We start from the raw sequence: 12,384 nt of genomic DNA on the forward strand, positions 1-12,384 counted from the left end.
CACAACTTCTCTTGTAGGAGATTGGGTAGCTGCTTTGGTAAAGGAGCACTTAGTGTAAGTTGTTTAGGATGAGGACCCAGGAAAGATAGTGTATTGTTTTCTTCTTTCTTCGTGAAATGCATTGCTTTGAAGATTTATTCATTGTTTCACATGTCTTTTCTAGATGATCCTTTTAATATGACAAAGGTGTTGTCTACATACCAGATTGTACTTGTGGGAGTTCTATAGTTTTCAGATGCTATGAATCCTGAGATCAGTGATCCAATCAGTGTTCTGATTTCCTGGTGTTTCTTATTGTCAATCAAAATAGTGAGGCAGACCCTGGTGAATAAATTTAAATTTGGGTATTTTAATCTTACTGCATTTGTCTAGGCTGGGTGTGTTACATAGTACTGCTGCTATGGATTCTTTTGCTAGTTCCAGATTTATGGACATAAAATGCTGTGACATTGACTGAGACCCTAACAGTACTGTCTTCTATTTTTAGATTTTTTTATTTTCTGGACACACTATAGTGGTGAATTGATACAATATTCAATCTCTTCTGTGAGGTGTCCGAGCTTTTGGGGCAAGCCTCTGTCTATATTGCATATTGGGGTCCCTGGTAATAAGATGAAGTGTATGTTGAGGTCATATTGCTGTGTTTTAAAGCTTTTGGGAGACTGCCTTTCCAAATTGCCTTACCTCCAATATACAATTGAAAAAGTTGCAACATACAGAACTGAAACATGTATTATGGCCTAGAAGTTTTGGCAGCCTGTGCGATATCTCCAATTGTTGCTTCTTTAAGAAATGCTGTGCTTGAATGGAAGCTATCTGTTCAATTTTATGCATGATTAAAAGATGAAATGTAGGTTAGCATCAAATATATATTTGATCTGTGGAAGAAAGAATTGAAATATCCAATTCTGGAAAATTATCAGGACCGGGTGTTAGAAAATATGCAATGTCTTTCCTAGCCTTTTAAAATAAAAGTCATCAGAAAATATTATTTTGGATCTATTCGACTACAAAAAGGATATTTAAAAATTGAGCTATCCTCACCTTCTTACGCTCTTAATGTAAGACCAAACTCAAGTGCTTTGGTTTTGTTCTGTTACAGCTTGTTTTGGTTTCATATGAATACATATGATTTGTGGATTTAGATTTAAGGATCACAATGGGATGCTGACTTATATTCCTAAAATATGGAAATCTTCATGTGCTAAAAATTAAATGGTAGCATAGAAATGTCTAGACTTAGTATTAGAGGTCGATTATTAAGCTAATGATTCATTTAGGCATTTATACCGAATATCTATTCGTTAATTGGATTGTTTGGAAAGCATATTTAGTTCTTTTAATCACTATATTTAGGGTATTTCTATTATATAAGCCTTACTTAAAGGTTCTTAAATTGTAATTCACAATTTTAGTAAATTCACTTCTGTCTCTGGGATCAAAAAAAGTTGAACTACGTCTCTAAAAACAGCAGTGTAGGTGCGAAAGGCAATCAGTAGCCGAATTAAATCTAATCCTTTCCTTTATACTTGAGTCTTGCAATATTTAGACAGCACCGTATAGTCCGTCGTCTTTAGGTAGAAACAAAGAACCGTTCCCAACTCGCCTACTCGGTTTCTCACTAGTGATCTGAAATCCTCTCCCTTGCTGCTCAGTGGAATTTTAGTGTCTCTCCCCCCACCCCAACTTAGATCTCAACCAACTTTCGGCCAATCACAGCGGAGTTTTACCCGAACTGTGGCAGAAGAACGGCGCCGCCCTTACTTTCCAGGAGGCGGGGGCAGCTGGGGGGGTATTTTAGCAGCAAGCGCTCCTTCAATGGTTTCCCCTCTATCTCCTTTTGCCTTTGCCATTGCAATGCCTCTCGATTAGCCCACAGCGGGAGGAGGTTACAATCCCTTTTTCCTTTCAAGGTAGGGCAGAATGCTGGGCATGTACGTGCCGGATAGGTTCGCCCTGAAGTCATCTAAAATTCAAGACGGGATGGGGCTCTTTACGGCCCGGAGAGTGAAAAAGGTGGGTGATCTTTGTTATTGCCCCATTCAGGTGAGGGGCTCGCAGAGGAGGTAAGGCGCAAGCGAAGGTGACGGGGTGGGCGGCTGGCAACCTTTAGTTTTAAAAACTTTTTCAAGCGCCTCACCCCCGCCCAGCCCCGGTTAGTTCTCTGTTTAATGGGAACGCCTGCCACGTATTACAGCCTGCCTCTCTGCTTCTGCCTGCAGCTTTAAGTTCTTGAAGTCCCAACCCCTTCGCTTTTTTTCATTTCGCATCCCACTTCCGTCTGCTTCTCAGCAGAAGATGCTGATGTTTTGCATTCTGAAACGGAAAAGTTTCCTGCCTTCTTCTTGTTCTTACTTAAAAAAAAGATGGACCAAAAGTAAAGAAAGCCAAGGAGAAGCAAGATAGCAGAATACAGCAGCAGAATATTTCTATAGCTTTGAACCAATTTCCAGGGAGTTTAGAGTTAGTCTGGAAGAGGAATGTTATGAAGAAATTTCAAAGATGGATCGGGACGTTCAGTTGTTCACTTTCATTGCAAAAAGTGATCCTTGTTCTATGTACTTGGAACCAATAGAAATTTGGAGCCAAATGATATTTTCCATGGAAAATATTCAGAATGTTGCTACTTGATTCCTGTTTCCCTTACTGCACTATCTTGCATTCCTTGATCAAAGTAATGCTTAATTCACAATTTGCATTTCTTAAAATCAAGAATTCCATACACTTGCATATATGAAGGATAGTAGATGCCAGTTTAAGAGAAAACTACTGTTTTCTCTATGTTGAAAACATCTGCGATTCCTTTTGTTTGTAAAAACATTTGTATTAGATTACATTACTTTAATTAGACTAGGTTAATCTAATTGTACATTGACAGTTTATTGGGAATAATGCAAGAGTCTATATACTGGTGGTACCAGTACCTATATTGGTCCTTCTGGCAGTCCAGAAATATTGATACTTTAGTTTCTAGAATTCCTAGTTGGCATTTCAGGTGGGAATTTCAGAAATTACCTGTGGCATATTTGGGGCTTTGAAGCTGTGGAAGACTGTCATGTGCCAAAACCAGAGTCAGTTGGGGGCAGTCCATCATGGTTCAATATGAGTCTCGGTTATTCACTTAATCATTATAGTCATGCAGTAATTGTTAAAAAGTCATTGCCAACGGAGATGGACAATGTTGGCATTACTAAGGCAGAGAAGCCTTAGTAATTCTGCTTCTCTAGGCTTCTGTTACACTTCAGATGTGCCATTTAGCCTGATTGGAAAAAGAAAATTTTAACAAGTCCATCAAACCTGAAACACAGCATCAGATACTATGCAGCGTATCTCTTAATATTATATCAAATGGAAGTTTTGTGGAGAATGATTTCATTTGCTATGGATATTTATAGGATGGGTTATTCCCTCTTTCTTTGCATTGTGTTTCTGAAATCATTTATTGTTATGGTTTCTTGTACCATCAGAAAAATGGCATTTTTGTCTGCCTATCAAGTCCTACCCAAGGACCTCGGATAGATGTGGATGTTTGATGTTGTTATAGATATTGTCACATGATGTAAGCTGATCCAATGCTTTCATTGCAGTTGACTGATGGTGAATTTGTCATTTTAGATGGTGTTGAAGTGGTGCTCCAGTTGTTTTGGGATTGCACTCAAGGCACCTATTACTGTTGGTACCATTGTTGCTTTCTTTTTATCATGATCATTCTGTTTCTATTTGTAGGTCTTTGTATTTTGTTATCTTCTCCAGTTCTTTCGCTTCTATCCTGCTGTTTCCAAGGCCTGCCATGACCACTCTCCAGATTTTTTAAATCTTTCTTATCAATAGTTTTAAGTTTAGGGTATTAGGTGGCAGGTGCTTATCTGTTTGCATTTTAAATTGCAGAGCACTTTAGCTTCTCCATTTTCTGTTACTTTCCTTATTTTATTGTCCCACCAATTCTTGCTTGCAGGCAAATAATTTTCTTGCAGACTTCCAGTGCACCATTGCCGCTACTTACCAATGCTGCCATTGTTTGTAATCGGTCTGTGCAATATTTCTTCAGCTGGTTTGTTGCAGTCAACTAGATTTATTTATTCATTTACCATATGGAAAATATATGAACTTATAATGGTTCAAATGTTAATGTCCAGCCCATCCAGCCATTCAAGGACAGGTTGGTCTATGTTGAAAATATCAGACATTGGGCCGGTGTAAGCTCTTGATGTCTGCTTTTTTTCAACATGCAACATAGTCAACTAGATGTTTAGACTTAATCCAGAATTTCTGTCCAATACCTAACAAGTCTTTCCCAAGGTCTTGGCATTGTTGGATTTTTTTTAATCCAGTCTTTATTACAAGTAACTCAAGTGGTAGACATTCATAATGCTCCTTCCTCCTTCTATGTTTGCCTCTATAACAACCCTGTAATGTGAGTTGGGCTGAGAGAGAGCCCAAAGCCACCTAGCCAGCTTTCATATCTAAGGTGTGAATAGATCTCCCAATTTTCTGGTTTCTAGCCTAGTACCTTAATCATTATATTAAACTGACTTTATTAATTATATGAATTATGAACCTTTACTTTCATAGCTGATAATTGAGCAGCAGTCTTCTCAGACATACAAGTATTTTTGCTCTTTTTGCTTGAATTGTAAATTTTAACATACAGTTTGATGTCAGCAATTAATAGTAATTTTTCATAAACAAAAGATGCCAATTTTGTTACTGTTGCTAGGGTGAAAAGTTTGGACCATTTGCAGGAGAAAAGCGAATGCCACAGGAACTGGATGAAAATACAGACTGCAGGCTAATGTGGGAGGTAAAAATTCCAGCACTTTGTCTAAGAAATTTTCTAAAGCATTATTTATTAAAGACTAGAGCAGCAATTGTTTGGGGGCAATTAGGAGGCATGGAATTTCTGATGCTTCATTTCCCCCCCTAATATAGTGTTGATGGTGTACATTTTGTCAACACCAGTAAAGGCAGATGAATATGCAATATGCATAAACTTGATTTATTTTAATGTAATGTATAGTTTAACAAACCATGTTTGTGCTATAATTAAACCATAGAATGAGTGATTTATCCATTTAATGTTTATGGTGCTAAAATATTTTATGATGTAGAAGATGAAAACTTAAGAGTTGTAGCAGATGTTTAATTCTCAAATGTCTATGCTGAAAAGGTAGCTAACCAACTATAAAGATCCTGGTGTGTTCACCAAGACTAACAACTTGTAAATACAATACAATTTATGTGTTTATCTATTTAGTATTCATTCGTTCATAGAAAGAGATGAACTTCATAAAAAATATAGTGCTATGATAATTAAGCATAAGGAGGTGCTTGTGCAAGTAGTTGTTTTAAGATTAAGGCTGTGATTTGCTAAAGTGCTTCAGAAATTCTCAGAAAGTTATAGCATATAAATTATAAATTCCATCCACATGTCCCAGTGTTGATCTTAGTGTCAATACTTTTCAACATAATTTTACCTGAAAAAATTGAAAAGAAATAAAATTAAATTTCATTTCAATGTATAATTGACATATCTTCCCAATTTCCTACATAAATGTAACCACCAGTTCCATAAAGGATGAAGGCAATCACTGGAAAGAAGAAATGTTCATAGCATTATATTCTTGAACTAGTAGAAATAGATTCATAGAAAACTTAGTCCTGTTGAGGACAAAGAAAGGAGAACGAAAGGAGAACGAACCTATAGAAAATTTTCATTAGTTGTAAAGAAGATATGAGATTATGAAAAGATAGACAATTTACCAAACAACCTTGAAATATATATGAATCAGTATATTATGAATCAGTATGAACATTTCTTGAATGTTGAAAACAGGTTACCAAAATTTATAATAGCTATGTAGCTGATGTAGTAACAACTCAATTTCTTTGTCATTGGCTGTAATATATTCATTAAAAAATAATTGAAAAGATTTATATATTGTCCAGCGGGTCAATGGCACAGCAGTTAAAGCTGCTGGGATCAAAATGTTAAGCTCCCAATACTTAGCCTAGCTTCTGTCCACTAGCAGATAAATAGGTACCACTTTGGTGGGAAGGTAGCAGTGTTCTGTGCCCCTTGGCATGTAATCATGCTGGCCACATGAGCACAGAAATGTCTTTGGACAATGCTGGTTCCCTCAGCTAAGAAACGGAAATGAGAACCACCCCCTAGAATCGGACAAGGAAAACCTTTACCTTTATATTCTGTCCATCCATATAATTAATGAAATGGAGCTGTTGTAATTTTGAAATTCTAAATTATTTGTTTTAATTTGCATAGATTGCTTTAGAGGATACAAGAAGTTCATCTTGAAAACTTCAGCTCTTATTTTTGAACAACATGAAATACCCCAGTATTTTATTAGTAACATATCAAAAGCTGGAAAAGGATAATGGAGTCTTTCAGTACTCAGAGAATGTGGTGTGTTCCAGCATCATTAGATCCTTGTTGTAACATGTTCTTGAAATAGCAGAATCAAACACATAAGCTGATAGGAATTGTGTTAATTAATCATTTTGATTATTTACTCTCATAAGTATATTGCTTCTCATATTTCACTGGTCTTTGTTAATTAAATACTTTTATTTTGCTAAAACCATGGTTTGTCTTGAGAACTTGGTTATTGACTGATAAGGATGTGTAATGCATTTATTGAAGAAGCCATAACCTCGGGTTTTATGACTTTTGGCACAATATTTTAACTTTTCTTTTCCCTGACCTAGTTTTTGGATCATGCAGAGATTTTGGATCATGCAGAGATTGCTGCATGCCAGCTTTGATGGTTTTATGAATGCTTGAAGCTAAGCAGCTTATGTTTAAATGTGATGATCTGAATAGAAGAGTTGTAAGATATACAGTAATGTTGTGAGCTCCAAGTTTATTGCTAGGAGTATGTAAAGTAGAAAGCAGCTGTCCAATTTATTTAGATCAGGGCTGTCAAACTCCCGGCTACGGGCCAGATGTGTTACGCACTGGCCACACCCATGCCCGATTTAACGAAGGGGAGTCTTGATATGTCACGTGATGCCACTGTGATTATGTACATTTGACATCCCTGATATAGTCTTTCCAGAAAGTATGAAGACAACTTCTGTTTGCCAAGTTGGCATTTGTTTCTACAATATTTATTATTAATTTAGCCACATTGAAAACATGTTTCTATATTTGATTAGATATGTTCAAATAGAGGAATAAAAGTATAGGTTTTTGAACCTTACTAGGCAAGCATTTAGATAAGCAAACTTAAACTTATTTTTTTTTTCAAAATTGATTTGAATAGTATATCTGATATTAGGAAAATGTTGATCTATAAATAGCACAGATGCTCTAAAGACTGATCATCACACTAGTCCTGTCATTGTGCAATGAAGAAATAGTATTATCATTATATAGATGTAACAGTTTTTAATATTTTACCATATTCACTTGAAAAGAAAGATTACTTCCTTATGACCAGTATGGGCAACTTATTTATTTATGAAATTTAAGAAATTTATATTGTTGCCCATCTCACTTATGGTGAGTGGCTTACAAAGTAAGATTCCAAATACAAAATTCACTATGTTCCTACTTCCTTGGTGACAACATTCAGCGAAACCACTTGATGGGTTCCGTATCAGGCTGGGATCTGCTGGTGAAACCGTATTTTCAGTCCTTGCCTTCTTCCATTTTTTAGCTAGGAAGCTGTTGAAAATGAATGACTGTCAAAAAGGCACAAATAATTAATGCAAGAAGCTGAAGCAGGAAAATCTGCTGCATTGCTTCATGAGAGACAAGTTTAAGAATATTGGACCTGTTTTCTCTTATTACCTTCTAGATGTAAAAGATGCTTCCCTTCCAGGGAGATTCCCATCAGAACATTGCCAATTTTTTGCTTTTATCCCACCTTTATTATTTTTACCAATAACTGAAGACAGTGAACAAATACAACACACTTTCCTTTTCCTATTTTCCTCACAACAACCAGTCTATGAGGTGAATTGGGTTAAGAGAGAGTGACTGGTTCAAAGTAACCCAGCTGGCTTTCATGGCTAAGGTGGGATTTAAACTCAGGCTCTCCTCCTTTGTAGCCTAGTGCCTTAACCAGTAAACCAGACTGGTTGAATTATAATTTCCAGTTTCTGAAAAGCTATTACATCATGATAATTTGCCAATATTTGCCATATTTTTTAAAGTTGTTACTTGATTGTAACTACTGAAGGTTTGATTTATGTCAGCAAGATCCATTTGGAATTAGACAGTCAACTAACTATTATTACCATGTTTAATACATTTTATGGAAACCAGCTTTAATATAAGAATACTTTGTCACTCTCTGATGCATGAATTGGGCCTTAATGACACTCAGGGAATGAGTTGCCTCCATGGTATTTTCCACAAAACTGTGAGGTTCATATTTTTTAAAAGTTGACCCTTTTGTGAAAGTATTGTGAGGTGTTCACATTTGCATGGTCTTTTATATTTGTAAAATAACTAAATAAATATAGACAAAGTACAATTCTTTTTCAAGTGCCAGCCTAACAATTATTGCCTCTTTTAGAACGGATATGTGTTCTGTCCCCTCCCCTTCATGGCTCATTAACAAACGCAGGCAGGCAACTTAAAAGGAAGTCTTTCTTTATCAGTTTTCAGTTGAAACTGGCTTCGAGCCCAAAAATAACATAAATACAAGTCTCCGACAAGAATGCAAGACAAAAGACTCTTACAAGTATTGCACTTCTTCCACAGTCTCCACGGATCAGGTTTACATGAAACACCAAAGCACTTATCCAAGTGTAACAGGCATAAATCACGATTAATAATCAGTGTTGTACCAAACAAGGAACACACGAAGGAACATTGACTCCAGCGACTGGGGCGTGGCAGCATCCGTCCTTTTATCTCCAAACTTGCCTCCCACAAGCCCCAGCTGCATACTGAATCTTGTATCCCGAAAAAACTCACAGCAGAACTTCTGAGTCACAACAGATATGTATATGTGGTAAAGATGAAATTGAAGATATCTCTCATGTTTTATTGTACTTTGAGCTATACAGAGTTCATAGGTCAGCATATATTTTCCCCTTACTAGAGAGTGCCAAGAAGGGCAGACAATTTGAACCCGTCTACCACGCATGCAGTGGCAAAATTGTGCGTTGCTTCAATGTTCACAAGAAAAAAAATGATTACAGAATTATAGTTGTGATATTTGGAGATATCTCTAACAATTTCTTGATCATTATATTTACTCACATACTTATCGGCTTTTCACCCACTTGAGTGACCCAAACAGTTTGAGAGCATGCATTTTCTTAACAGGGATATTATTATCCACTTTTAATGTCAGTACTTTTTTAATATATTGTAAAAAGTAATGTCTATTGCTGGTCTTTGACCATAATAAAGATATATTCTATTCTTCTATCCTTGCCTCTTTTAAAAAATAGAGTTACATTTGGCTTTTCTTGTTACTTTTCCTGTGACAAAGAGATGATGGTTGTAATCTCTAAAAAGCCATGGAAAATGTTCTTGTAATATCAGTAAAGGTATTCATTCACAGCATAGTAATGGATATTTCTTCAAGTCCTTGGATTAGTCTCCTGGCAATAGATTTTACTTTAATAGCTATCTTTAATATTTTTATGTTTGTTATTTCCCATCAAGAACTTTTATATGTATGGGTACAACGTAAGGAAATTGGATACAAATTGTAAACAGTGATTTGGAAAGGAGGATTAGAAATTTTTGTTACTAAATATTATTGATGTTTAGTCAGAATAGGCCATAAAGTTATAGTGTATGTGGTCAGTTTTAAATCATGGTACATTTTATGATGAAGGACGTTTAAACAATTATAGTCAAATGAAAATGGAGGTATGATGATGGTAATATGTATAAAAATATCTGATTTAAAATATTTGAGTTAATATGAATTGTGTGACGACAGTGGAAGAGACACACGAAAGCTTTTTGTAACCAACTGATACACTTTCAACAGTATGTAAAGAAGGAGGATTCTTTGTGTTGTGTTTGTTTTGAAAATTTAAAATAAAAAAACTTTTAATAAAAAAGAACTTTTATATGTGGATTGTGTCTGTGGTTAAAATAAAAATCTTTTCAAATTCAACATCCTAATTTTTCAGATTCTTTTAAAAATGTTGGTATTCAAATACATGAATTTCTTGTACTCATATTATTTTGTAATAGTCATATTTAATCATGTTTACCATTTGTGTACTTTGGTTTCTTTGACATTCCAATTATTGTTATTAACAGATTCATATTACCTAATTTGCATTTTTTGATTAAATGCCAGGGGGACTCAAAGCATCCAGTAATAGCAGGGGTACAACAGTGAGATTCATCCGATGGAAAGAAAAATTAATATGGGGGTTTGACCATACAAATGGAAACTGTTTACTGGAAAAATTCTTTTGAAATATTTATTTGATATCAATATGTAACCTTTAAGACAAGTTTTTTTATTCTAGCAGAAGATTCAGGTTAGCTTCCTTTTACTTTATACAACTAGGATAGACTTTTTTATGCTGAATTTAAACATGTCTATTTAGGATTCTTTGATGTGACAACTAGTTTCAGGTGCAACTTTTCTTAGATAGGTGCTATGTTCATACTCCCTACTGCCAACTACCTTTAAGTGATCCAATCTGAAGTTCTATACTGTATAATACATAAGAATTATGTTCTTATGGAAAAATTTACTTCCAGATAGGTTAATCCAAGATAAGAGTATTTAATGTTGATTGTATGTCACAGTAAGTTAAGTAAGTTAAGTTAATTACATCTCTTTTATAGTGTTAAGTTTGGTCATGGTTCGTGGAATAGCTCCTTCATAAATGTATGGAACCTTCAGTGAATTTTAGCCTTTACTAGGATGTCAGAAAAATAAAAACCTTTTAATAGTTTATTTTCATGTGAATTTCTTATCCTTAAATCACTTCTGCGTAAAGTTTGTTGAAGTGAATACAATTTTCTATCCCATCGGTTTCAAGATCTATGCAAGGCTAATGTTGAGCAGTACAAGGCTTCGTATGTTATGTTTCAAAATTAAATTACAGTCTAGTCATGGAATATTTTTTCCCTACTTTTTATACTGTTTCTTGCAGTTTTTATATAACAACAATCTAACAAATGCTTTTCAGAATTGCAAGCAGTGTGTTTATTAAGTGCAGAGAAAGCCATCTGTTTATCCTCATTGTTGTGCTGACATTTTTCTTGACTGGCTGCAAAGTATTTGACTTCAATTCATATCCCTGTACAACAAAATAAATTCCACTGTGTAATATCTTTAGTCAAATTAAAATGTGATTTCATTTTACAGCCATAAGAAGGAGGAGAATTATCAAGCAAGTTACCTGAACCATGTTGAGAAGCATGCTCTTAAAGATCTTCACACCTTTTCTACCACTACAATTATTATTTTTGATACTCAAAACTTGAGTTGAGGGGGTGATCCATTTTGAAACAACTAACTTCAAAGATCATGTTTATATTGTTTGATAAATGTAACTGCTTCAGAAGAATTTTGAACCTGGCCATTAATATCATAGTATGCCAGCAGGCTTTAAAAATTTAACAACCTGGAGGAAAACAACCCAAATATATGAAGTTAGAAAGTGCAACAAGTCAACCAGAAAAGCTTTAAAAAAAAGATAGTCTGGTTGCAAAGCAGAGATTGAAGTTACATGTGGAACAAAGTAGTATCAGTCTAATTTAATACTTTGAAAGTTATTTTTGTATTATGTTCTTCTAATTTCTTATTAACTTAGTTTTCAGTATTTATTCTATTGAGAGTGACTTTAATTCTATAGCAACCACAAGATTTTTCTTTTGTTTTTATCTCTGTATAAGAAACGTGTGGAAAAAGTATGCTAGTGAGAATATTATGCAAACAACAGTAATAGTACATTTAGTATAGAGGCTGCTTACATTTGAGAAATGAAAAGACAAATCTATATATAGGAAAACTTATATGTCAAAGAATAAATCAGATTGATTTGCATTTTAAAAAACCATCGTCATGCAATTTATATATGATAGTAATAAGATAAAATGCATATGAGTCCTACTTTTGTGAGGTTGTAAATAAAAATGGTAATGATTTTGTATAGCTTTTGCTTCATAGTACATCTGCATAAATGGAATATTAATGAGCTATCAAGAAAACTAAGAAATCGTGAGATATCCTATTTTCTGATAAGTTCCTTATGTTTCAAGCAATCTTGCTTTATACTGGACTGTGGTCATAGCATTTTCCAAAAGAAGGTTCCAATTTCAACAATTTCATTACTTGTCTGCTTAGTATAATGTTCAATTTTGTGTACTCAAGCAGTCCCTTCAGGCTTTTAAATGTTTCATGTTGAAAACACAGCGTAACCTATTCT

The 12,384-nt window shown here is 34.7% G+C and overlaps 1 protein-coding gene across 3 annotated transcripts in view; it reads left to right on the forward strand.

Moving 5' to 3' along the window:
* The first annotated feature begins 1,785 nt into the window (after nucleotides 1-1,785).
* PRDM5 (PR/SET domain 5) overlaps nucleotides 1,786-12,384 on the forward strand; it is an 88,089-nt gene continuing 77,490 nt past the window's right edge. For all 3 annotated transcript variants that reach the window (XM_087724436.1, XM_087724434.1, XM_087724435.1), the window contains exons 1-2: nucleotides 1,786-2,016; nucleotides 4,718-4,801. In XM_087724436.1, the coding sequence (XP_087580562.1) occupies nucleotides 1,924-2,016; nucleotides 4,718-4,801 (177 nt within the window). In that variant the 5' untranslated portion in view covers nucleotides 1,786-1,923. The remainder of the gene's footprint in view (nucleotides 2,017-4,717; nucleotides 4,802-12,384) is intronic.

The sequence above is a fragment of the Thamnophis sirtalis genome, unplaced genomic scaffold (assembly GCF_051295495.1).
Source record: "Thamnophis sirtalis isolate CommonGarterSnake01/CBP01778 unplaced genomic scaffold, rThaSir2_p1.2 scaffold_10, whole genome shotgun sequence".
Taxonomy (NCBI): domain Eukaryota; kingdom Metazoa; phylum Chordata; class Lepidosauria; order Squamata; family Natricidae; genus Thamnophis; species Thamnophis sirtalis.